General features: G+C 53.2%; 8 protein-coding genes across 8 annotated transcripts; 3 read left to right on the forward strand and 5 right to left on the reverse strand.

Annotated features, from left to right (window-relative positions):
- Positions 1 to 274: 274 nt before the first annotated feature.
- G647_03855 (uncharacterized protein) lies at positions 275 to 3,580 on the reverse strand (the record flags this gene model as incomplete). The annotated part of the gene is made up of 4 exons (XM_008728200.1): positions 275 to 775; positions 826 to 3,143; positions 3,203 to 3,287; positions 3,398 to 3,580. 4 exons carry the CDS (start codon positions 3,578 to 3,580, stop codon positions 275 to 277), a joined length of 3,087 nt encoding a protein of 1,028 aa, XP_008726422.1.
- Positions 3,581 to 4,261: 681 nt separating this feature from the next.
- G647_03856 (uncharacterized protein) lies at positions 4,262 to 5,554 on the reverse strand (the record flags this gene model as incomplete). Its single annotated transcript, XM_008728201.1, has 1 exon — positions 4,262 to 5,554. One exon carries the CDS (start codon positions 5,552 to 5,554, stop codon positions 4,262 to 4,264), a length of 1,293 nt encoding a protein of 430 aa, XP_008726423.1.
- Positions 5,555 to 6,284: 730 nt separating this feature from the next.
- G647_03857 (uncharacterized protein) lies at positions 6,285 to 8,753 on the reverse strand (the record flags this gene model as incomplete). The annotated part of the gene is made up of 1 exon (XM_008728202.1): positions 6,285 to 8,753. One exon carries the CDS (start codon positions 8,751 to 8,753, stop codon positions 6,285 to 6,287), a length of 2,469 nt encoding a protein of 822 aa, XP_008726424.1.
- Positions 8,754 to 9,410: 657 nt separating this feature from the next.
- G647_03858 (uncharacterized protein) lies at positions 9,411 to 11,327 on the reverse strand (the record flags this gene model as incomplete). Its single annotated transcript, XM_008728203.1, has 5 exons — positions 9,411 to 9,784; positions 9,834 to 10,546; positions 10,601 to 11,083; positions 11,131 to 11,208; positions 11,269 to 11,327. 5 exons carry the CDS (start codon positions 11,325 to 11,327, stop codon positions 9,411 to 9,413), a joined length of 1,707 nt encoding a protein of 568 aa, XP_008726425.1.
- Positions 11,328 to 12,805: 1,478 nt separating this feature from the next.
- G647_03859 (phosphoribosylformylglycinamidine synthase) lies at positions 12,806 to 16,978 on the forward strand (the record flags this gene model as incomplete). Its single annotated transcript, XM_008728204.1, has 1 exon — positions 12,806 to 16,978. The coding sequence occupies one exon, from the start codon at positions 12,806 to 12,808 to the stop codon at positions 16,976 to 16,978; it is 4,173 nt and encodes a 1,390-aa protein (XP_008726426.1).
- An 887-nt stretch (positions 16,979 to 17,865) lies between these two features.
- Positions 17,866 to 19,009, reverse strand: G647_03860 (uncharacterized protein; the record flags this gene model as incomplete). Its single annotated transcript, XM_008728205.1, has 3 exons — positions 17,866 to 18,301; positions 18,357 to 18,550; positions 18,602 to 19,009. 3 exons carry the CDS (start codon positions 19,007 to 19,009, stop codon positions 17,866 to 17,868), a joined length of 1,038 nt encoding a protein of 345 aa, XP_008726427.1.
- Positions 19,010 to 19,970: 961 nt separating this feature from the next.
- G647_03861 (uncharacterized protein) lies at positions 19,971 to 20,695 on the forward strand (the record flags this gene model as incomplete). Its single annotated transcript, XM_008728206.1, has 4 exons — positions 19,971 to 20,161; positions 20,283 to 20,328; positions 20,379 to 20,496; positions 20,556 to 20,695. The coding sequence occupies 4 exons, from the start codon at positions 19,971 to 19,973 to the stop codon at positions 20,693 to 20,695; spliced, it is 495 nt and encodes a 164-aa protein (XP_008726428.1).
- A 3,208-nt stretch (positions 20,696 to 23,903) lies between these two features.
- On the forward strand, positions 23,904 to 26,027 carry G647_03862 (uncharacterized protein; the record flags this gene model as incomplete). The annotated part of the gene is made up of 1 exon (XM_008728207.1): positions 23,904 to 26,027. The coding sequence occupies one exon, from the start codon at positions 23,904 to 23,906 to the stop codon at positions 26,025 to 26,027; it is 2,124 nt and encodes a 707-aa protein (XP_008726429.1).
- Positions 26,028 to 26,161: the final 134 nt, after the last annotated feature.

Raw genomic sequence — 26,161 nt, forward strand, 5'->3', positions numbered from 1 at the left:
CTTCGAAGGGTGCAGCCCACGGTATTGATGCTTTACGCCGACAAAGTCCTCAGCACCCGTGGATGTCAATTGCTCAAGTAGATACCAACCATCAATAAAACCAGCATCAGGTATTCGGAGACTAAGAATTTTCCGCCCATTCTCTCCAGAGACAGACTTCCACGTTGCATATGTGTTTGCTCGGTCCATCTCCAACAAACCAGAGCAAGTTGTGAGCTTCTTCCGTCCATCGCCACCAGCCAGAGTAGACCATACGAGTCCTCCAAGCTCGTGTTCATCTCTTCCGCTTCCGGGCTCCCTTATCCTCGTCCTCCAACCCACCCGCCCTATCCTGCTTCTTCGCTTTCTTCTCCATCTCATCCCAATCTTCCCCTTCATCGCTCAACCCACTCTCGTCCTCGCCCTCATCTTCGCTCGCGCTCGCATCATCATCAAAGTCGCTTTCATCGTCACTTTCAGACTCACTGGCCGCCAACTCACTGTCACTCATCTCGAAGGCACTCTCCTCCTCCGACTCTTCTTGATCTTCGTCGTCGGATTCCGTGCCCAGGAAACTCCAACCTCCGTCCTTGAAGAATTGATGAGGATCCGTGGTGACAGTCTTCATGATCGTTGACCAGTTGAGGTTAAGTGGGCCTTCGGTGTAAGCGATGTCCACGCTGTCGAGCCATTCTTTAACTCTGTCGAGAGATTCGACGGGGATAGTGTTGACGTGGGTCGGAGGGCGGTGGAAGTCCTTGTACACAAAGACAAGATCGAAGTTCTTCAGACCGAACTTCAGAGCACGTTAGCTGCCGCGAGATTGTCATAGAGGGCATGGCTTACCTGTATTCTCTCCAAGTGTGCAACCTCAATCTCTTCCAGGGTAATCACCGTGAAAGGCGGCTCCGTCAATTGCACAAGCGCATCGGTGGTTGGCGCCATGAGAACATTGCTACGATTGGGGACACCATTGAAACTGAGCTCTCGGAACGGGATGTCCACCGTGACGTTGTACTCCCGTGCCTGGTCTGAGATCTTCTCAGCAAAACTTTTGAACAGTCGATCGAGTTCGGCTCTCCGTCTTCGTTCTTCCTGTTCTTGTTCGAACTCTTCTTCGTCGCCGTATCGGTGCTTGCGCTTTCGATTGCCGGTTTCGTCGAAGGCCATGTCTGTGGCTTCGCGGTAGAATTGCACGTCTTTAGTCTTGCGCTTACCCACCATTATGGGATTCTTGAGATGGACGTGGATGATAACAATCAGCTCACCCACGCAAGGCTGGAAAAACAAGTGCTTGACGTTGGAGAAGACGACATCGACATGCTCGTTGCGGAGAGGCGACTGATACCGAAGACCGTTCTGGTGTATCTCAACTTCGCCAGGAATGCGCTTGCCGTCTTGAGCAGGTCGAAGATAGACATCCGGGAGCTTGACGGGGCGGCGGTTGCGAATCTCAATTAGCTTGTCTTGCTCCACCACGTCTTCCATTTCCTTCTTCTCCTGTTCGCGACGGACAGCCGCCTTGCGCAACTCGGTGATTTGGGCCGAAACCTCTGACAGACGATCCTGATCTTTGGATCGAAATGTCAAAGATCTGACAAAATGTGCCTGGGGATCTTCAAATGGCTGGTCGTCTTTGCGGCCGACACCTTGACCAGGGGACAAGAAGTTGAATCGCAAGTGCGTGTACTCTCCTTCGTCGGACTTGCTGACATTCTTGATGGCGTTAATGTGTATTGGCACCGGTCTTCCCATGATCGGCAGAATAACCGTCGAAGCCTTGAGATCCACACACACGACCAAGTCTTTCGCTCGTGGAGGAAGCTGACCATCGCGCTTGTACGACTCAAATTTCTTGAACTTCTTCTCGTTCTCGCCATTCATGTCGCCCATGGCTTCGGCATATTTCTCCAAGCCTTCGCGCTGCTTCTTCTGCGCCAGTTCTTTCTGATGCTCTCGTCGTCGTTGCTCTTCTTCTTCTTTGGCATTGTCTTGGCGATTGGCCCCTCGGAGACGTGTCGCCTTGATGTTGGACGTGACTATCGCACTAGCACCTGGCTTCTTGGGTTTCTCCTGCTTCGGTTTGGCCTCTTCTTCGTCGTCTTTGAAGTAGAATTCGATCGAGTCCAGGTCCGTGTTAGCATCTTTGGTGAAAACAACGGGCTCGGCGTTTCGAGTGACTCGGACTGTATCGCACAAAACGAGACTGTAGTTGGTGCCTCGCTCGTCTTGTGGCTTGTCATTGGTGAGATCGACAAGACTCGTGATAACGCTGAATGTCATACCATCCTTGAGTGGTTTGCTGTTCTTGCCGTTCAACACATATTTGGAATCTCTAACCTCGATCCCAATAGCGGCGCCCACATCCTTGCCAAAGTGCTTCTCTAGATCGGGTTTGCGGGCTTTGATCACGCCCAGGGCGGCGTTGTAGATATCCTTCGGCACTGCACCTTCCTTGGTCGCCTTCAGAGCCGCATCGTGCGCCGCCAGAAGTAGCTTGTAGTTCGACGTTTGGGATTTGCTCGGGTCGATCAAATATGTTCGTGCCACCATAGAGCAGTAGGTCTTGTATCTGAAGCCCACCCCTGCCATAATGCAGCCAGAATGAAGGTCATCGTCATTAGGTTGAGCACTCATTCGGAGGTCGTATTGCCCACCACTCTGTACGATAGGACCATACGCCCAATCCAGTTGCTGGTTGTCAAAATCGCCGGGCAATTTCGAAACCTTGCTGAAGAATCTGGTGTCATCAATCTTTTTCGACATTTTGTCACAAAGCTGACGATGTGTAATTTTCTTCTCCTGGTCCAGGACCATCGACATTTCATCAACCCAGTAATCGGAAATCATGCCGCTGGCGGCCCGGGCTGCGGTTCGCATGGCTCTCAACTCATGTTCATCCTTGACGGCAAAGGTAGTGGAGAAGGCACCGGAAACATCGACTTCTTCTATGTTTTTGGAGATTTCGCTGTACATCTTAACCCATTCATCGACGAAAGGACCATGCGCTTCAGCCTTTGGGATGATGCCTACTTTCTTGCCAGCGCCTTGGATGACGTCGATGCATTTTTGGAAGGCTTGTGTCCGAGTCTCGGGTTGCTTCACATGGACGGTGAGGATTTCGACGGGGATCTTGCCATCTTTGAGATTTGCCAGGTGCTTTGCTGGGGAGATGTTAGCCTTTACGGTATTGAGGTTGCCATACACAAGTAGAAGGCCTTACCTTTCTTCTCCGTGGTGACGACGTAAAGAACAGCAGTGGTAAATACCATCAAAGTGGCAGGGAACTCATAACCAAGCAGCCAAAACTGCACGTACGCGACGTCAAGTCAGCCTTTGTTCAATCATCACAGGCTCCAGCTCATCGGTGATCCCGCCACTCATGCTGGCTGGATTGGACCAGAAGACGTTGACTTACATGGATGGCGTTGTTTTTGACATACACCGTCTCATCGGCCGCCTTGCCTGTCAAGACAATAATTGTATCCGCGCCGCCAAAGGCTTCATTCCCAGATCCCGATCTTTTGTCCGCTTTCCATGCATTGTAAAGAGATTGCAGGCGCTCGAAGAAGGCGGTCGCATCGACTTGTACGTCGGTCATATTTGCGGTGTGCAGCCTGCCTCGAGGAGGCGGAGGCGATTGAGGTCAGCCTCGATATTCCGACTGATGCGATTGCGCCAGGGCGTTGCGCGCAGGCAGAGATGGAGCAAAGATGAAGAATCCCTCGCCTAGTGAGAGTACGATGAAAGAGAGTAACAGATATACTCAAGTCTGAATGACAGGATTGAGACGTCGTCGCCTGGAGTGAAGACCTCTCACTCCCTGATGGTGAAATGAATCCAAAAGTTATCGAGACCGCGACAGTTGCCCGATCGAGACAGGCCCCGCTCAACGCGTCGTTCAACGCGTACTGAGTATGTACTTAGTACTAGTCCTGTGCAGGCAGGCCTCTCAGTAGTCTATACTTGAAGTAAGGAATTCGTTCTTGCAAGGCCAGTCACGAACCAGGACCACGCCACACGCGCTCATTCTTAGGTCTTCATGTTTGTACACTCAGCTCTGCAACAACGTAGAATGGCGAAATCATTCACAGCGACGAACAAGGATGGTAAGAGTCTAGCTTAAAGCAGCATGGGAAGCGACCGTCCAGCAAGCGCCTGGGTGTTGAGAATGGTGCAATCGCAGCAGGAATCGAAGATTGACATCTCTATAACGAATCAACACACCAAATCGTCCATATACCCAACATGCCGACGCTTATGCACAACACTTGCACGCGCTTCAAGTTAACAAGATATCATAGAGCCCCTCTCTTCCTGAAATTCTCACTTCATCACCAAGTCCCTCCTGCCCGTACTTCCTCCTAACCAGTTCGAAAATGACCAGGCCGGCACTGGTGCTGGGTATCTGCCTGATGGTAAACCACCAGAAGCCCCGAAACAGCCAGTTTCTCATGCCGTGCTGGGCGACTGCCTGGGTCCGAGCTTGTTTCCAAGTCTCCTGATAAGCGTGATAGTACGCTCGGAGCATGCGTCCGCGCCTCGCAAACGGTGTCTCCTGCGAGTTCTGTAGAGTGACGGCCTTCTTGTCAAGGTCTTCTAGTCGTTCGTAGTGCAATGTCTGGAATGTCGAGAGAGGGTAAAGAACAACCTGCTGAGTGATGGATGCCGCAATGCCCGCGAGCATGAGAAAGCCTGGTTCGATGGCATAATGAGGCTTGACGACCCGCCGGTTGCTCTCGTCGTTCGTCGGCGGCGCGTTTTGGCCGGTCACCAAGTTCCGCCTCCCACCTTCGTTGCCAGTGTTTGTGAAGAACTCGACCTCGCCCGTGCCTCTGTACCACCACTTGACAAAACCATAGTACCCTTGTGCCTTGACCCACTCGAAGACGCAAAAGAACACACCGCTTCCGAAACTGTCCTTCAGAAAGCTCAGCCCGTACCCTGCAAAGATGCCCCTTAGCCCGATCTCTCTCAGTTTACCCCGGCCGTATTCCCACATCGTCTTATCTTCATAATTCTTCCCTCTCTGTTCGAACCTGACCTGCAGAGCGTCGAGCGGGGCTGCAACGATGCTCTGGATCGTCCCCGCAGCAAAGCCTGCTAGAAATGTACTTTGTGGGGACGGGGGCGGGTAGACGGTCTTTTTGGCGTGTGCGGAAGGCTCGTGCAACTTTGCCAGTATCTGAAGATAACTCGTATATAGCGCAGCTCCGACAGCCACGTTCGCGATTAGGGGCGGCGCCAATTGCTCCGGAACGAAACGCCAGCCATACACTCTGATGGCGTTGGCCAGCAGACCCGGTGTTGTGCTCCTCCATGACCATCCGCCTGACTGTGCAGCTGGGCTAATGGACTTCGCAAACGCAAGGTAATCGACTCGAGTGCGGAAAAACGCTTTCACAGGGGCGCGGAAGTAGAAGGCTACCGCTTGCGCCGTAAAGGCACGAACGCCGGCAGCCGATGCACCTGTTGCTGCATTGCTCTTGGTGTCTTTATAGACAGGAGGAGAGTCAGACGGAATCACAGGAAGGACGCCTTCGAAGTCGGTCGGGTCGTCATCGAGGGAAGACATGGCTTTCTAAGCGTGCTTTCGGTAGTGTAGCCATCATCAATCTTGCATCGGCGATTGCAGAGGGTCAATGAGAGAACGGACAGCCAACAGCAGAATACAAGCTGAAGATATTCCTAACGATGTCGAACCAGTGCTCGAGGTGGAACGCACGCGAGAAGTAACCCTCGGCTTAAGTCCGGAGGATCGATTTCACCAAGGTCGCTCGGTAGCCGCTAGGTAAGAGTACCTCGTATCAAAGTGTGCAAGCCTTGTCTTCTGGCTCGATGCTCAATTACACTTCCATAATTATGCTGTGTACGGAGTATCTCGTCCAGTATTTGCCTTGCTGTAAATTCTATAAAGACCGACATTACGGAGTACTACAACTATACATTATAAAACGTCAATGGACGGCCGAGTATAGGGCTATACTAATAATGACACTACTATCGCCGTGGTTTGGACTTGCTATTTGGTGCCCGCAGATGCTCGACTTTTAGAATAGCAATCTCGGAATTGCAGACGTTTCAGTGTGGCATTGTTACATATCCCTCCTTCAGAAAGGGATCGTTGATATATAGGTATAGTCGTAGTCAAGTCAGCTCCTCCCTGGTTCGCTAAAGTGGTATCTCTCATTCATCAAACGCGTGCAGGTGCTAACATTATGTCGATGCTACCATTGCATCTTCCTCTACGTTGCTGATCATCAGGGTGCCCATACAGCTTAGATGCTGGCAACGTGCATCCACATTCATAAATCAATTCTGGTCTTCCAATCGACCTTCTCCTTCTCCGCCCACTCCTCGAGAAATACCATGCCGAACCTGATAGCCTCGAACGACGTGGTACTGGCGTCCAATGGCAGGTAGAAGTCATTCGGAATCCTAGAAGGCGTGGGCTTCTCCTGGAGTCTCGTACTCGAGTCTTTCGACCGCTTCGACCATGTCTTCGGGTACTCGCGTTCCAAAAGGTCGAGCGACAGAAGGCGCGAACCATCCAGCCAGGCCGTCTGTAACTCTCGAGCGTTTGTGATAAGCTGGTCTTTGAACTCCACATATCCCTTCTTGTATTTTTCTCCGTCCTCATTTGTCTTCGTGACGCCGTCGCTCCCAGGTGTAGGTGCGGAATTGCAATAGTCCTCCGGTAAGGGATCCCGCGCCAGTTTGTCCATGTCGTACTTGTGCACGAGTTGCCGACAGACTGCTCCCAGTTGTACCACCAGAGCATGAAGATGTGGAAACTTCCTCGACGCACGCCACACGAAAACATGATACGCCAGAATGTTTCTCCAGCCTGGATCGACGTTGGGCCGCGCATATGACATCGAGCCGATGTTGATCATGAAGCATAATAGGGCATCGATCAGCAGTAGTATAGCTTTGGGGGTTTCAAGGTGAGGTTGTATAGCCGTTCCCTCATTTTTGACTTTGCGGCCCAGTGCGAAATACTTTTCATGTAGATTGAACCATTGGTGGCGGTCTTCTTGTCGGGAGGAGGTGGTACTGCCTGGAGGTTGAGGGGACGGCTTGAGTGCGGCCTGTGGTGTTGAGACCCTCATCTTGTCTCCAGTTGGGGTTGGAGCATCCACACCATCAGTCGACTCAACTCGCCTCATGGCAGTGGATTTGAATTCCTTCTTAGGCGTAGAGAAAGTTGACCGCGGTTGATTCGCCAGTGGTGTCTTGCCAGCAGGCGGCACAGGTGTGGTCGGGCGCTTCTCAGCTTCGACTGCCTTGACCTTCTTTAGCGATGGGCCAGGGCTGTCTTCTGCCTTTCTCTTCTTCTCTTTCTCCGGCTTGATGTCGTCAACAGCCAAACCCTTCGGCTTAACGTCTCTAGAAGATTGCACCGATGACTCCTTGGTCACATCCTTTCTCGGATAGACCTCTGGAGTGCCGCGCCGGTCCGTTGCTTCACGCCGTATCAAATCCTTCTTTGGCCGAGCTGCAAATTTGAGTAGCGCTTCTACCCTCTTGCGATTCTTTTTGCCATATTTGAGGATGATAGTGTGCCTCTGTCGGGGCCCCGGGCTGCGGGTAACTCCATTGTGAAGTGGCGGTGCACCCTTGACACCGTTCTTACCCAGAAGTTTTGCGCCCAGAGCGACCTTAGCAGGATTTGGAGTACCCGGTGCGCTACTCTTGGCCGAATGCTGACTATCTGAACGCACTCTGCTGCCGGCCGGGGTCAGTCCGTTCCTATCCCCAACCTGGCCGTTGTCGAGATCGGCGGCAGCCAGAATCGAACGTACAGGATCTGAGCGCTTGTGCGGCGTAGTGGCGGGGCTACCAACTGATATGGTGCTTGAAGGCGTGGACAGTTCCTTAGCCAGCGACGGCGGTAGGAGAGGAGACAAAAGTTGCGGTAGTCGTGTCTCCCTCTCCTTCGCTTTCTCAGGCGACGGCAGGGTGGGTGAGAGCAACCTCGGCATTTTCACAGAGGACGACTCGGATTCGACCTTGGGCCCTTTCTTGACATTGTTGGATTCCTCAGGGGGCGGAGAAAGCTTTCTTCGCTTGGCTGGGTTAAGTGAGTCGCTCTGGTAGGGCTTTGCCTCGATCTTAGGTGAGTTGGTAGCATCCATTTGGGAGACCTTTAGCGGTATTTCTTTGACTCCGTTCGTCCCCGATGGCACGGCTTGTTCCTCCTTCTTCTTATCTGGCGGTGGCAGTAGACCGTCCCAGCCCTCCGTCTTCGGTTCTGCTGGCTGCGGCGCAGGCTTCTCGGCAGCCTTTAGAGGCTGAGATCTTGGTGTAGAATCTGGCGAGGTCTTGGCTTTCGTCTTGTAATCCTGCAAGCTGATCTTCTTTCGTGCGCCCAGTTCAGCGGGAGTATGCCGACCGCTTACTGGAAGCGCCTTTGGTGAAAGTTCTTCCTCTTCGATCGGGTTACCGCGGTCGTCTGCCCAGCCGCCCTCAACCTTCAGTAGAGACTCGTGTTCACCCTGATGCGGAAGGAAGCTAAGATACTGTAACTGTTCTTCGGAGCGATCGAAAGGCGTGCCTTCATACCAGGTGTTGACAAAGCGCGAGCTATGGCGGTAGGGTACGTCCGATGGGACCGAGAGAAGGTACGGGTATGGCGGAAGGGTAGTGACGCTCAGCTGGTGTAATTGCTCATCTAATTGAGCAAGTATCTTGTTTTGTGGACGAGACTGCTTGCTCTTGGGCAAGGCCGCGATGTCTGTGACTGTCGCGGTTGTGGTCATGCCTTGGGACATTTTGTCGCACAGGCAGTAAGAGCGGTTATCATTCCATCCCAGTATCTGTAGTGAGACTTTCAAGCAGACAAGCTCACGAGATAAGGCGGGGCATATCGACCTTCACCACAGTGAACCATCGCCTTCAGCTTCAACTCGCTGCGCATGTAAAGTGACAGGGATGAGGAGGGTTAGACTATCGGATCGCGGGATCTTCCTGCGCGATAGGCTTCGATGTCGGATGGATCTGACGACGGTGGATCGCTTCGCGGGTAGTGTGGCCGAGATTGGGGGGATGTGACTACAGTGGTACAAGCCTTGCGGCAGCTAGGAAAGAGTAGAGGAAATGAAAGGCCGAATTGAAGGTCCTCTTCAGCTGGGCATTGTCTGTTGCGACAGAGAAAGGCGCAGCAAGCGGTGGTCACTTGGAATTGACGCTAGGCAAAGGGACAAATGAAGGCGAGGCGCTCATAGTTGTGGGGAGCCCGTCACCACCGCTCGGAGCATGCACGCCTTACCTCTTGCGCCATTTGCACGGTCCCGCGTGTGTCCATTTAGGTATTGATATCCGCCACATTTTCCCCGTCGATAAATGCCCAGCCAAGTGTCTCTAAATCTATGCACCTCGCCGTAGTTTAACGGCATTGAAACAATAGCTGAATATTGCAGCTGTCCATTTCAGTCCTCGTCTTGTCCGACCTTCCCATACTGTCCGCGAGAACCGCTTTCTTGCCTTGATCTGGAAACCATGCGGCCAATCCAGCCTCCGAGGCCTTCCTGGGTGCTCCGACTTCGTCCTCGGGGCTTGCCATTGGCGTCCAAATGCACATCTGGAGGATCGATGTCAAGACCCGGAATTGCGGCGTCCGCTGAGAAGACCCCTGGCTGAGGGGCACCTTGTCTGATATCGATAGATGATGGTGATCCCACACCCATGAGTGAGCCTCGCTCCGCCTGTGTCGCCGGTGTTGGCATCGCTGTAGTTGCGTCCCCAAAGAGCGCATTCATGTCTTCGAGCCTCACATTGGCCGTTTCTGGATAAACGAAATAGACTGACTCACGGTTAGCTCAGAACAGAATGAAGCTTCATCGTGACCTTACCGAGAACGAAACTGACGGCACAGAAGAAGGCATGTACCAGATACAGCCGCCACTTGATCGTCGTCTGAAGTACTGGCGTGAGTTCGCCCACCAGGAAATTGAAGGCCCAGTTGCTGGCCGTGCTCAAACTCGCACCTTTGGCTCGAATACTCAAAGGCAGAATCTCTGGAGGGTAGAGCCAAGGTATAGGTCCCCAGCTGGCTCCGAATGCTGCGTTGTAAATCATCACAAATATCACCACCAAAGTCGGAGTCCACCGCACGTCGATAAAGATGAAGTACCCAATCAACGAGAGGGAAATAATCATTGCCACCGCCCCAGACAAGAGGATAGGTCGTCTCCCCCATTTATCGACCAAGTACCAGGGTGGGACCGTGGATGCCAGGTATGTGATTGCGTTGATGCCCGTCATGAGGATAGCGTCTCGTCCGACCCAGCCTGCCGACTCGAACACCAACGGGGCATAATAGGAAATGACGTTGATACCGTTGAGTTGTGCGAAAGCTTGGGCCGACATGGCAATGAAGACGCGTTTATAGTATCGTTTGAACATGTCTGCGTATGACCTCTCCCCTTCCTGGCGCTGCAAGAGAACGTTCATCTTGATCTCACGGTATTCTTGGCGGGCCTTCGGGTTGTGGATGTCGCCTTTCCCGTAAAGGTTGGCGATGACGATGATGCCCTCTTCGTCATGGTCGTTATCCAGGAGCCATCTAAGGGCACCAAATTAGCCACTGTCCATGGTTCGGCATCCCACTTTGACTCACCGCGGGGATTCACAAATAATCAGACTGCCAAATCCGAGAAGCGCACCCATGAGGCATTGCATCAACAAGGGTATTCTCCACGAGAAGTCGCTTTCAATGAAGCTGCAGAAGTAGTCCACCCACACGCTCGCAGCGTATCCGGTAATGTTGCCTGTAAATTCGATACACGCAAGCTTGCCTCTGTTATGGGGCGGGCTGATCTCGGATTGATAGACGGGGACAATGGTCGAGAGAGCGCCGACGCCCAAACCTGCAATCAACCTTCCAACCATCATCATCGGCATGCCGTTGGCAAATGTCTGCAACATTCCGCCCACAAAGAATATCATTGATCCGTAAAGGATGGTCCGCCGGCGTCCAATGATATCACCAATGCGTCCAACACACAATGATGCAATGAGAGCGCCTATCTCCAGAATCGCAACCATTGTGCCGACCTCGGCGGGTCCAGGTTGGTTGAAGGCATCTCTGAAAAAGGGTCCACTGGTTCCCTGTTAGCAATGCTAGTGATACAACCACGGTGAACATACGTTATAATGCCCGACATAACGCCTTGATCATATCCAAAAAGAAACACGCCCAGAGACACGAATACACTGGTAAAATATCTGGATTGCATCAGTCAGCCAATGTACGATACTTTGTGAGTGCCAGGCTGTGTTTCATACAATAATGGCTTGCCCACAAGGCCCTTCGTCCGGGCGGCCTGGGGATCATTGGGAGCCATAATGAGAGCTAGTAATTTTTCTGTGCTGGAAATATGCCTCGGTGGAGGCTCCGGAATGAAGATAGCTTCTTTATCTATGCCCAGAGAGGGTTGCCCCTGCTCAGGATGGTCTTGTTCTCGAAATCCGACTCTCTTCTTCCGCCCTCCACCGTGACCACGGCCTGAGCCTTTGAGTCTCTGTCCTCCCCGCGTGAGAGGGTCGAGCTCAATCCGATACGGGTCTTCGTCGTTGGCGAGCTGTTCTGCAAGATCTCCAGTGTCACTCCACAGGGAGAAATCGTCAGACTCAGAACCCGAGTAGGGTGGTCGCCGATAGCTTTCGTCTTTCTCGTTCTCTATAGAATTCCGCAATGTGGACGAGGCGCCCTCGAAATCAGCTCCAGAACGAGACGAATGCGATCGGTGGTGGAGGAAGGACTGAGAGGGCTGTTGAGGAGAAGGAATGGTGTCGGTGATGGGAGGGTGGTCGTTACGACCAGCCCTGAGTCTTCAATGGGGGCTGCTCTATGTCTAAGAGAGGGTGAGCTCGAGATTTTCGGTATGTGGGTCGCGTGAGTGGTGGGGAGTGAGCTGTGTGAACCGAGAATCGGGCTCAATGATCAGACGACACGCAGACAGCGCCCGGTCAATGGTCGAAAGTCCAACAATGGCGAGAACATGGAGAGGGAGGTTGTGATCTGGTCACGGGAGTAGGCGGAGCAGACAAAGCCTCCACGGTTCCCATGTGAATGAGGATGGAGAAGGGAGGTCAATTCGACGTCGTCAAATGATGCAGGAGTGACCAGCTTGTAAAGTGAGTGACGAGGAGGTTTTGGAGAAACTTGAGTGAGCAAACGAGCCGACGGCTAACAGAGGGCCCGCCTGATGAGGTTGGTGGATCGAATGAGATACAGTACGGCGTACGGAGTACAGTACTGGATACGAGGGATTCTATCCGTATTCCCAGGGCGAAAGGGGGCGTCGGCCACCAGGAATCTCTGGGGAAAGCTCTCAGCCTTAAGCAGCGAAATAGGCTCCAGTCCAGGGCGTGCAGGGGCGCCGCAACCCTTATCCGGGCATTCGTGGCGCCTATCTTTAACGCCAACATGCCCTCCACCTCACCAACCTCTCCCTGGGAGCGACGTCACTCTCGTCTTGCCAAGCCACGAGCGCGCAAACTTTGCATGTTTCCTACAACCGCACACCACCGGCGGCAAATGGCATCAACGACCCTGGCCCGATGACTTTCTTCAGCAAGTGATCGGATACAAAATTTATGCGAGTCTCGTGACAAGCCTGCAGACCCGTATTCGGTTTTCTGCGGATGGCCACCTTCATGTTTTTGAGACTCTGACCACATCAGACTGGCACTCATTGAGGGGCGAGGGTTACCAGCTGGTCTCGTTGACTGGACAAAATCACCTACCTGTGTCTAGTCGTTACCACATGGCCATGCCATCAAAGGCGAGCGCCTAGATTACAGACCACCCAACCCAGTCATGGCTACGCCTCAGGTCTGTATCATCCCTGGCGTATCAGCGTTCTCCGAGTTTCGCCGCCAGGCTCTGGCCTCCAACATAGGTGCCCGAGACGTCCAAGGGCAATATATTCACTATGTCGAACCAGCAGGTCGCCTTGACTCAGAGAGCATTGCCCTTCTGATGAAGTTGTTGACCGATGGGCACCATGAAGAGGCGCAAGAAAAGGTAGACGAGCCTTCAAAAGTACTCCACGTCTTGCCAAGACCGGGCACTATATCACCGTGGAGTTCGAAGGCCACGAGCATTGCACACGTGTGCGGACTGCGGAAGGTCGTGCAGAGGATTGAAAGAGGTATCAAGATCACAGTTTTCCTTGAAGACGGACAGTCTTTGGACAATGCGAGTCTCGACTTCCTATATGACCGGATGACAGAGACCATCTCACCAGATGAGCCCGATCTAGATCTCTTGTTCCTGCACCAGGAACCCGGTACGCTCGGAACTTATGACTTATATAATGGTGGCAACAGCCCTGTGGAGATACTGCGAGACTTGAACCGCAAGCTAGGTCTCGCGCTGGATGACTCGGAGATTCGGTACCTCGTGGAAGCATACTCGAAGGATGGTCCTGTGCCAAGAAAACCTACAGATGTCGAGCTGTTCATGTTTGCTCAAGTCAACTCCGAGCATTGTCGACATAAAATCTTCAACGCAAGCTGGACGATCGACGGCAAGCCAAAGACCAATACGCTGTTTGGCATGATAAGAAACACTCATAAACAGACTCCAGAAGGTACTGTCAGTGCGTATAGCGACAATGCAGCCGTGCTTGAGGGCAGTAGTGGAAGTCAGTGGGCCCCGGATGATCTCAATGGTCAGTGGAAGTCAACAAAAGAAGGAGTGCATATGCTCATCAAGGTTGAGACGCACAACCATCCCACTGCTGTCTCGCCATTTCCAGGAGCCGCTACCGGCTCGGGCGGCGAAATCAGGGATGAAGGCGCAACAGGACGAGGGGCGAAACCAAAAGCAGGACTCTCAGGATTTTGCGTATCCGACCTTTTGATACCTGAACACCGCCAGCCATGGGAACTTGACTATGGCAAACCCCACCACATTGCGAGCAGCCTCGATATTATGCTCGAAGCCCCTATCGGAAGCGCAGCTTTCAACAATGAATTTGGTAGACCCTGTACGGCAGGCTACTTCAGAACACTGCTGGTAGACATGAAGACAGGTAAAGAGTCTTCAGAGGTCAGAGGCTATCACAAGCCTATCATGATTGCCGGTGGCGTTGGCACGGTTCGACCACAGCACGCACTGAAGGACCCAGGAATTGTGAACGACGGTGCTTTTCTGATCGTGATGGGCGGACCGGCTATGCTCATTGGCTTGGGAGGCGGCGCAGCTTCCAGCGTCAGTTCCGGGGAGGGTACTGCTGAATTGGACTTTGCAAGTGTCCAGCGTGGCAACCCCGAAATGCAACGGAGAGCTCAAGAAGTCATTACTGCTTGCACCGCTCTTGGCTCGCACAATCCTATCCTCTTCATCCACGATGTTGGTGCAGGAGGTCTGTCGAACGCACTCCCGGAACTTGCTAAGGACTCGGGTCTTGGTGCAGAATTCGAGCTTCGTGATGTCGACTGTGCAGATAAAAGTATGAGCCCCCTTCAGATATGGTGCAACGAAGCCCAGGAACGGTACGTCCTAGCGGTTGCACAAGAAGGCATGAACAAATTCAGATCGATCGCCAAGCGAGAACGATGCGAGATTTCGGTGGTTGGAAGAGCGACTAAGCGACAGGTATTAAGGCTGACAGACCGAAATCACCCGGCAAACGGCTATGACCAGCAAGACCCAATCGATCTCCCCATGGAAGTTCTCTTTGGCAAGCCGCCGAAGATGACCAGGGACGTGACAACGAGAAAAGTGGATTTACCCGGGTTCGACACAAGCTTGACCATGTACGCCCCCCATGCCTCCACGGACGGTCTCCTCGAAGAAGCAATTTCTCGAGTACTGCAAATGCCTGCGGTTGGCTCAAAGTCTTTCCTCATCACAATTGGAGACAGGACAGTTGGCGGGTTGACGGCTCGAGATCAAATGGTTGGGCCATGGCAAATCCCAGTGGCAGACGTCTCAGTTACGGCAACGTCCCTCACAACCGGCATCAGGACAGGCGAGGCAATGGCGATGGGCGAGAGACCCACCATTGCCCTCATCTCTCCGCCCGCATCCGCTCGCATGGCTGTCGCCGAATCGCTGATGAACTTAACCGCAGCAGACCTACCGGACCGTCTTTCCCAGGTCAAGCTCTCCGCGAACTGGATGTCCGCAGCAAACCACCCAGGCGAAGGTGCGGGAATCTACGAGGCCGTCGAAGCGCTGGGAATGTCTCTCTGTCCCAAACTAGGCGTCTCTATTCCCGTGGGCAAAGACTCGATGTCCATGAAAATGAAATGGTCCGATCCTTCGAGCAGAGAAGCCAAAGAAGTCACTGCTCCCTTGTCCGTTGTCATCTCAGCCTTCGCCCCGGTCCTCGATATCCGCAAAACATGGACCCCGCAACTTAAACGCCACAACGAAGTCGGTGAAACGACCCTCTTCTTCGTCGACCTGGGTCTCGCACACCGCGCGCTGGGCGGTTCCATACTCACCCAGTCCTTCAAACAGATCGGCGATGAAGCCCCTGACATCCGCTCGGTCTCTTTGTTCAAAGACTTTTTCGATGCCACGCAGCAGCTTCACGAACAAGATCTCGTGCTCGCCTACCATGACCGCTCTGACGGCGGCCTCTTCACTACCCTGGTCGAGATGTCCTTTGCCGGTCGCTGCGGCATAGAAATCATGATCAATGACATTTGTCCTACACCACGCACACCAGATGTGATATCGTGCTTGTTTAACGAAGAACTCGGCGCGGTCTTTCAGGTGCGAAAGTCGGACGAAAACCGCTTCAAGGCTTGTTTCGCGACCTGCGGTCCTCCGCCAGGCTTAATCCACAAGATTGGCCGCGTCAGTACGAAATCTAGCCAGCAGAATCTGGCGATTTATCACGGCGCCAAATTACTCTATCGCGCCACACGAGCTCAACTACAGCAGAAATGGTCCAACACGTCGTACTGGATGCAGCGACTTCGCGACAACCCCGCCTGTGCGGACGCGGAATATAAAAGCATCCTCGACGACGCCGATCCCGGCCTGTCGTATAACCTAACGTTCAATCCCAAGGAGAACATCAACACGTACCGGGCTTCTCTGCTCAACTACGTGCGTCCCACGGCCCGCCCCCGCGTTGCCATCCTCAGAGACCAGGGAACAAACGGCCACGCAGAAATGGCCTTCGCATTCGACGCCGCGGGCTTCACAGCCATAGACGTGCACATGAGCGACATTCTCTCCCCGTCCGCACACCAAACGCACCTGGGCATCGATCACGACCTCTCCTCGTTCGTCGGCCTCGCGCTCTGTGGCGGCTTCTCCTTCGGCGACTGCCTCGGCGCCGGCCAGGGGTGGGCGAAATCCATCCTCTTCCACCCGGCCACGCGCACCAAGTTCAAACACTTTTTCGAAAGGAAAGACACGTTCACCCTCGGCGTCTGCAACGGGTGCCAAGTCCTCTCCAAGCTCAAGGAACTCGTCCCCGGCGCGGAGAAGTGGCCGTCGTTCGAACGCAACGAATCCGAACAGTACGAAGCCCGGGTCTGCATGGTCAAAGTCTCGGACCCGCCTCCCGAAAGCGGCATGGTCCCTAGCGTCTTCTTCCACGGCATGGCTGGCTCGTCGTTGCCCATTGCCGTCGCGCACGGCGAAGGCCGCGCCAGTTTCACCACGGATACACCACGCTCGGTGATCCCGCTTGGGAGCCGGAAAACGCTCGACGCCCAGATGGCGCACGACTTTGCGTACGCAAATCTTGCGCCCCTTCGGTACGTCGACAACCACACCCTCGCGCCCACGACGAACTACCCGGCAAACCCGAACGGTAGCCCCGCTGGCATTGCTGGCGTGAGGAGCCACGACGGCCGGGTCCTGGCGCTGATGCCTCACCCAGAGAGGACGGTTCTCGGTGGCATCGGCAGTTTCATCGCCGAGGGCAAGGTCCTGGACGAGAAGGGCGGGTTTGGCGAGTGGGGAGAGTATGGGCCTTGGATGAGGTTGTTTCAAAGTGCAAGGAGGTGGGTTGGCTAGGAAAATGGTACATAGCCATGGCGTGCTGCTATGCGAGAGCGCTACATGCATGCAGTACGTGAGCAGCGGAGGAGACCGTGATCTGCCAGCAAGATGATGAAGTGGTCCCGGAGCAACGAGAGTCACAAATCACCTCCCTGCCACTGTCATGGATTAGTTTTCAACATCTTTGCAGGTAAGAATCTGCGATCCGGTCGCAGAGGTCGAAACATACATGCTGTCAGGCTTGAAGAGTGCTCTTCAGACCGTGGAAACCCTCAATGTCGAAGTCGATCAGGGCGGATTAGGGCTTGAAAAGGAGATTTCGCAGACGTTTACAACTTCTCAAGCAATCAAGATAGACATTTCACGATAGACAGAAGAATTCAATTTCAGTTTTTCGATGTTTTTCCATTGGTTTTATGGTTGTCATCACAACCTTTGTCTCTTTTGCTTTCGCCGTTTTGCCACCACATCAGACGGTCGTGCATTAATAGTATGTTAGTTTCTAGTCACACAATGCCAAAAAGAAATTTGAAGCGCCTCCTGTGTACACCCGGACCTCGTCTCTGGTCTCGCACAACGAATGCAATGAGCCTGGCCGTAATAAGAAACCTGGAACCTTTTGTACAGTCGACCTGGGGATCGTTCGATCTGTTCTCCCCTGCATAATGCTTCACACTCGTCCGCTTCCGGGCCGTGCCGGGAGCGTGGATTTCAAATCAAGCGCACCGTCGACACTCGTCAAGAATTCACCGAGCCTCAAATTCGTCCAGTGAGAACCTGACCGACTGGTTGTTGGGGTTTATGCGCCTCATCTTCACGGCCGCATCGCCTTCTTCCGTTCGAAACGCCGCTATGGAGCCGCGAAATATCTCCTCATCAAAACGATCGTCCACCCGGGCCGTCTAAGCCTTGCGGGATCTTGTGGTAGGTCCGTTCGATCGGCCCGTCGTAACAGCGCCATTGCTCTTCGTGTCGAGTTCGACACCATCTGCGCCTTTGTGTGGGTCAGGGAGCGGAAGGGCGCTCATAGCGATCAAGGCTTCTCTGCCGGTATTTCTCCTTGGCCGTCCTTGAATGGTCTGTTTACGGTAGGTAGCGAAGTAGAAGGAGATGAAGAGCAGGAGGTAGGAGCTGAGAATGACGAGACCCGCGATGGCAGCAAACTCCTCGCCCGCGCAGGTGCCTGCATTGGGCAGCCACGTGAAGTAGGAGCTGGTGAAGTAAGTGTAGGACGCAAAGTAGACGAAGCCGAGGTCGATGACGAATTGGATGATTTGCATAATGGTGATATACTTCTTCCACCAGATCTTGACACCGCGCGCGGATTGAAAGTAGTACCTGCCTCTGTTGTCAGCATCCCAATCTTCAACCACACAATCAACTGCTGCCTTACCAATACATGACCACGTGGACACACAAGTTCAGAGTGATGGGAACCCAGGAAACCGCGGTATGCCCAATAAGCTGTGTGTAGCAGAGAAGTGCGGTAGCACCATGGTGGTAGGTGTGAAGGAAAGTAAGTGGCTTCTTCTTGAGGACAAGGAAGACGGTGTCGATGAGTTCGAGGTACTTGGTGAGGTAGTTCAACTGCGATGGTTAGCCACCGCCAGAGGGACACCCCCAGATGATCCAACGTACATAGTAAAGTGTAACAAGCTCTTTAGTCCAGCCTCCGTCGTAGCTGCAAATGGCATGGAAGACACCGCGTCGGGCGAGAGTGGGGAGCAGTTGCTCAATAAAGAGCACCAACAAACCACCACTGATGATCGTGAGGTAGAGATTGTGCACCATGAAGGGTCCATTCAGCGTAAACGGCTTGCGGTGCTTCATCAACTCTCTTCCACCAAAGATGATGACATAGTATGAGACGAGCGAGATGACCGTCTCTTTGAAAGTTGACATAGGCGTCTTGCCGGGCTCGAAATTGAAATCTGTTGGGGAATAGCCCATGACGGCCGAGTACCCTTTGTCGAAGAACGGCCATAACTCGACGCCGAAGGGCCGGTCGAGCGTGGGGAGAGGGACTGATTTGAGAATATCACCCATCTTGAGAGAAAGGGGGCCTTATCGTCGCGGATCGCAGGGTGGTGGGTTGTACGGGCTGAGCGCAGACGTAGAATTGAGGCGGAAGGAGCGATGTGTGACAGTCTTCAAGAAGAACTGAATAGAACGAAAAGAAGGAAGGAAGGACAAGAAGAAGATGGCGAAATAGATGAGCAACCGGAAGAAGTGGAAGGTGATGAGATATATCTGGACCTTTCAACGCGGTCGGGCGGGCAGTCGCGGTTGGCAATTTTCGCGGATGGGAAAGGAAATCTCCCAACGACAACGTTGGCCGCAATCAGGGGAAAATCGTTGTGAGCGACCGGCGAGCCAGGGAGCCAGTGTCGTAATAAGCCAAGCCCCGCCTTAGCCGCCGCTTCCCATTCGCTGCGTGCCTGGCTGTCAATTTCCGCGTAGGTCAGCTGTTGCGATTGCCGCGCGGGTTTCGTATATGGAACGATAGCCGCGAAGATCGATCTGAATGGTGCTGTGTACGGAGTAGAAGCAGAGCGATTTTGCCGCGGGTTTGGTTGAGTATACGAAGTAGTGAATGAACTGGACTACTCCGTACCGGACAAGTAAAGCATATATCAGAACTATGATAGAGCTCTCAGAATCGTGCCCTGAAATAGGACACAAGAACGGAGTGTGAGCACGCCTGAGCTCGATCAGACCAATACCTGAGCCAATCACTAGCAAGGTAATTGATGACAAGAGAAATACCGGGCACGTACACAGCAAAAACCAAAATTCGCACGCCTGTTTAGCTTCGTCATCTTGGCTGACAGGCGTCATTTCAACCACTCACAAGCTCAGGGATCCTAATCCGCAACCTTGACGAATCTCAGGTGACTCTGAACTTCAATCGACAGCCCGTTCAAAACTTGCCCGCAGTGTCAAGGTCTACATTTCCCACCACCTCCATACGTGTACAGCTCTTCTCTTTGCGCTCATCCGCTGCGCCATGGCTTCCCTCGCGGTATTTCGTCTGACTGCTCGTCCTGCCACTTCCAACCTCTTCCGACCCTGTATACGATCGCTCAGGAGAGCTCCAGCCATAGCTCAAAATGTTTCGGCCAGAGCCTCATTCAGCTCCTCAGCCAATCAACGAAGCGCCGGCCACGAAGACGAGACGTTTGAGGAGTTTTCTGCAAGGTACAATCCCCGATGGAGCTCGGAGTTGTGTTGGTGAAGGTTTATTCGCTCTCGGAGTGGCAGGCCGCCGAACGAGGACAACCTGATATGTGTTGGAGCTCAGCTGATCTGGGGTTTCTAGATACGAGAAGGAATTTGATGCCGTCCAGGATGTTTTCGAGCTCCAGGTACGGAAAAGGACGCGGATTATATTGGTCAGGTCTAATTGATTGCGCAGCGAAACTTGAACAACGCTTTCGCCTACGATCTCGTCCCTTCGCCCGGTGTCGTCACAGCAGCCCTAAAAGCTGCGAGACGTGTCAACGACTACCCTACTGCTGTGAGGATATTCGAAGGTGGGCATATTCTCCGATCAGCTCGACAAGGAATCGATCGCTAATGCGCAAATTTGCAGGCATCAAGGCAAAGGTCGAGAACGCGCAACAATACCAGGAGTACCTAGACGAGCTGAAGCCCTTGCGTGAAGAGTTGGGAATCAATCTGAAGGAGGATCTGTACCCTGATAACAGTGACAGCCCATACTACAATCCATGAGCGATAAAGGGGTGCATGTCACGTACTCGCGATCCATTGTGGAGGGTGGGAACAAGATATTTCGCAGGGCCCCGTGCATCCCAGGGAGATAACTAAAAGACGGCCGCACATGTATCCATTCATCTTCTTCGCGCGCAACATCCCACCAAAAACTACTACGCTAGTCCAAATGTACAGTTCCGAAGACAACCGAGCATACACGATGCTGACTTTGCTTATGGATTCACGCGCTGTCTTGCCCATTGCCGAACATGACTAGTTTTCCACTTTTGGATCTATCTCGCGTGGCACTGGTCGTGGGAATGGGGCACCACATTCCCAGCGGCAGCAGTTTCATGCAGGCGAGGCGTGAGCCACCCCGATCAGTATCGCCACCTTTGGTCGAACAGCGATGAAGACAGTTACCCTCAAGAGCTCCTGGGGACAGTCATCTGGCATCATACTGGAGTTCCTGCTTAGTATTCAAGACGCTGAAGTACTACATCTCAATTGTGCTCAAATTTCTGCGTCAGAAAGCTGATGACAGAGATGGATCCAGCAGCGGGTAGACTACATTCATTCATTCATTCATTCAAACCTCATAGTATTTAATGTCGCCGTTGTGTCTTGTAGATTCCATCTCTACGTGTGCAATGCCGGGCTTGAGGCCAAGGCAAATTGGGTCGGCGGTCGTCTTCGGCTATCTACAGACTGGGTGCATCCCAGTTCATCGTGTCCGAGAAGTCATTTTCGTCATCAAGGCTCCTGTATCAATCCTCAAGGCCAGCAGGATGAAAGGCGTTGCGCGGTCCGTGGGATGTACCTAAATTTGCCCGACGGAGTGGAGGAGAGGGAACCAAGTTTGGCTGGTCCTGGAGCATATTGATACACGCAGCTTTGTAAGTTTGCTCTTCAAGTGAAGCATGGTACTGCAGAATCGGCCGTTCATTTGCTGAAGGTATGGAGATATCATCGAGGATGGACAGTTAGAGGAACAGCTGACTGACTGCTGCTGGCGACTGGGACGCGTGACTGTCAGCGCTGCTTGCAAACGTGTTGCTCATACCACGATCGTGGACAAGACCTCGCAATCCAGCCTGCCGGAACTGCTCTGCTTCACCTGGCAAGAAGATTTCCAGAACGGTCGGACACGTTCATGCTCCTGCTTCTCCTCTATCCCATCAGCCAATCTCACGCATGTGCCACTGGAACTGATGATCAGGCATTAAGATGGTCCGATGGAAAGCACGGCGCCCACAAGCCTACTCGACTTGGCAGTCGAGGTTGAGGTCAGCGGAAAATAAAAGCCCTTGTCCGAATGTTGCTGATCAGGATCTCGTCGCCGCCGTACAAAGATTATGTGGTGGGACTAAATACGACCGAGGTGAGGTTGTGAATCGCTCAACAATGGCTCTAGGAACCCATTGCAGGCACAAGAGCGTAAGACCTCGTTCCAAGTCGGCGCCGCTACCGGCGAGACTTTGTGAGCTCCCGTTATGAGAAAGATTGCGCCTAATTGTATTGCCAAAATGCCACGAAGACGGCGGCTTCAGCCTCAGATATGGAAGCCCTGAGTTTCGGGTGATGGCAAAGAGCGAAGAGCCCTCTTAATTATTGGTCATGATCCGCTGAATGACTCGCCATCATCGGCGTCCGCCGCAGATGATTGGCGTAACTTCTTAGCCACATTTGGAGCCTAGCCCTTCTTGGCTCCTCATTTTGAAGAGTCTCCTTCAGAGACTTTTGAGATTTACTTGATTAATTTTTGTTAGGATGAAGCGAGAAGGACAGCTAGACAGCGAGAACCCTGCTCAGCGGCAGCTTCCTTGGTCTTGCATAAGGTCATCTCCTACCCTCATCAGCAACCTTCGTCGCAACCATTCAGCGATATAACCGGGAAATTGCCCCGGTTCCCTTTCCTCGTGCCCGCATACGATCACATCCCGAACCTCAATTCCTACATGATCATTTCAAGTCTACTGAGCTCGTCTCCCTGCTTGTTAACTTGACACCACTTCTTTCCCAGCAGAGGGGGACATCAGCAGAAACAGCTTGGTGATGGCTCATCGATCCCTGCGCACCGACAGATATCACCTGGTAGTCTGTCCGCGGTCTCGTATGATGGCGTCCAGCATCGTTTTATTCTCCACGCGGTTCAACAACGATATTTGAACTTTCGCAAATCTTCCTCAATGTCACAATGGAGACTCTCGAACGGTACCCCTCTCCAAGTGGCATTCGTTCACACTAGACCCTTCTTTGCGAACAAGCGGAATATACCAGCAGCTTCACGAAAAGAAACATTAAGCTTAACCGAAGCTCCCGGGGTCTTTTACCTACCTGTTGTTGCAGAAGGCGTCCAGGGCAGCTTGGCTCTTCATCTGGTTGACCTACTGTCCACAGGCTCGGGTTGAGTGATCATGAGGAAGTTGAAGCAGTGTCTCGTCAAAGCAAGGACACTCGGATCTACTCTCATATCGCGCATGAAGATGTCCGCAGTTGGTGGTCGAGGTTGCGAACGTCACTTTGGTAGGTGCCTCACTTCACAAATGTCCGAGACTTGAAATAACCTACTTCATCAGTCTGATCGAATCGATGGTCCACTTTCCTAATCTTCACATCTTGTCAGCGTCGAGACTCGCAGGTTCCATGAATTTGAACACGCGTGCATTTCACGAACCTGAGATACTGTACAACATGCTTGCGTCTACCAGGTGGAATTCTTCGCTGCTCACCCACGATAGCACAGTAGCAAGGCTCCCACGAGCAAGTGCTCTGCTGATTGCACAAAGGCTCGATCCACGAGCTCTCTGTATCGCAGTCGCAGTCGCAGTCGCAGTCATCATGGTAATGTCCGTAATTGCGGTAGTCATTGCAGGGGCGGTGCTGAGTCGCCTCGACTCTGGGGCCGCTACTTGTAGCTGTTTCGCCACAACAGTGTCGTGTATAGAGGCACTGTTGATATTGCTGCAATAGCCGATCGGACGGTTGAAGAGATTGGACAATCAACCAGTTGAGTTGATGTTCGGGCAACTGGGCTGTGCTCGCCGCGGTTTGCCGGATCTCTTGGCTGTAAGGCTTTCTTCCTCCAGCCGGAACACCGAACGCGGAACGTCGCTCTTCTCTTCCAACATGGAAGATCGTTGACTCCTTACTCCCTATCCGATCGAGCTCCATCCGACGACGGCATCATATTGCAGCGGCCTCCCATCATTCGACATATGCCACTATGGACCCTCTTACCATCACGACAGGCTGCATCTCCCTGCTCAGCGGCCTCACAGCCTTGTCCAAGCAAATCACTACCTTCGCGCTCGTGGCTCATGAAGCTAGGGCGGACATGAACGCCTTTTCCAAGGAAATCGCCTCGCTGACGCTATGCCTGGACGCCCTCCGACAGCCTGATCTCATCCGCTTTTATCCAGACGCTCTGCGTCCGAATCTCACCACAATCATTCGGGAGTGTGACGGAGTGGTTGTTAAAATGAGTGTTCTGCTATCAAAGCTTTCATCGGCTTCCGTGGCTAGAAGGATGCAGTGGTCTTTCGCCGTACGGGACGAAGCGGATCGACTACGCCAGAGCCTCGAAGCCCACAAGTCCGCGCTCCAAATTGCCGTCAGCCTTGTCAGCCTCTCAGCCACCCAATCGCTCCAGAACGACACCTCTAGCATTCGGGTCAAGGCTGCGCTTCTTCCCGGGTTGAAAGAGGACACCGCACAAATTGCGGAACTACGGGCAGAACTCGCGGCCTTACGTATGGACATGAACTTGTACCGTACAGGTCTCAGCATTCCAATGCAACGCTTCCTGGAAGAATCTACGGCATATGCCGACAGCGTCTGCGACATTGCGCCCCCTTTCCGTGAGACCCCTGTTCAAGAGTCGATGCCGCCGCCATTAACAGATGGCTTGGGGCATGCCGACTCAACCCAGCAAATATCTGGTAGGGTGCCCCGCAATATGGACCAGGCAAACAAGACCCTACCAGAGCATATGCTTTGCCAAGATCATCATCATGGCAACGCCAGCGATCGAACAACCATTTACAGCTGCCCAAATAAGCCGCGCCTCGGATCAAGAACTTCGCTCGCGACCGATTCAGAGTCATCTGAAGACTTGCTGGTCCGCAATATCGCAGCCAAGTCTGACAGAAGTGATGGTCTTGCAACAGCGGCCGATGGTACAGGGTCAGAGCCAAAGCCTATGCAGAGATCCTCGCCTACTCCCGAGTCGGTCTTGTCCCGGGACCGGAAGGACGACGATTTCGTGGTCACCAGGAATATTGGCACAGAAAATGCAGTCAGTCAGGGGCGGTCGGGGCTAGACCCTGTGGGACTGAGGCCATTTGTCTCATGCTTAGTGCCGCCGTCATGTAGAGAAAAAGACGGCGACCTGGAATGGAATGCTGACATTGCAATGGAGGTCGATGATCAGCCTAGTCAAACTCTCGAACTGCAGCTGTGGGCAAGCAAACTTCACGCTGCAGTAAGTCTCGCAAGAGTCGAGCCTGTGGGATTTTTCGGAACGGTGTTCAAAACTGGCAGAGCGGTCACCAAGAAAGATGTTACAGGAGCACAAGTTGAAGCCTCCAAGACGCTGCGGGACAGAAGATCACTTGGACTTAGCGATGCTGAGCTACTCCAAGTGCTCATCTTGTCAGACTCCCAATCATTCGCTACTTGCGAATTCTCCGTGGCGCGTTCACTCGCAGCAGAGTCGTTCGAAGGAATGGCAGTGCAAGGCACCCGAATTCTTCAAACTGCCATCCGGATGTATCAGTTCGACGTAGTGGATCTCCTCATTCGACGCATGTGTACGTCAAGACAGGCCGCCGCGCAAGCGCTTATAACTGCGGTGCGCTGTGGTGCATCGCGTGTCATTCGGCGGCTGCTGGAACTTCGAGTCCCCCTTCCGCCCATCACAACCCAAGATGTTTGGCTCGGCTCATGCTATGGTATGTGGCTATTCTACAGCCTGGCCAGCCACTCCTCATTTTGCTCCACGGGCAGCAATACCGAGTTTAGGTTGCAGCTTTATGATACCTTGTGCCCCCAGACGATGATTGTTGGTTTACCGTCTGTCCTAAGCAGAAGGTTGCTCTCTAGTATGTCACAAATGGCGAATACGTCCAAATGGTATTACGGGTTTATTTATGACTTTTCTAGCGAGTATCAGCTTGTACGGAAGCTGCACGAGAACAGCCTGAGACAGTTGGTTGGGCTCGATCAACTGCCGTGGGAGACTCGAAGAGGTGAAGGACCGAGCCACGCGGCGGCTTGCGCTCAGTATCTGGAGTACAAGATTGAGGCCTACGCGAAACAGCCTTGGAGTTCGTACGAACACTATTGGTAGTCTGATGCCGCTCTTCTGCTCGTCGGCACCAAGATTCCGAGACGACTCACTCCGGCACGAATGGTGGTGGATTGAGAAATCCAGGGGAGTCGCCAAAACGAGAAACTCATTGATCAATCGCGGTGTGGTCGGAA

The sequence above is a fragment of the Cladophialophora carrionii genome (assembly GCF_000365165.1).
Source record: "Cladophialophora carrionii CBS 160.54 unplaced genomic scaffold supercont1.3, whole genome shotgun sequence".
NCBI classification, from domain to species: domain Eukaryota; kingdom Fungi; phylum Ascomycota; class Eurotiomycetes; order Chaetothyriales; family Herpotrichiellaceae; genus Cladophialophora; species Cladophialophora carrionii.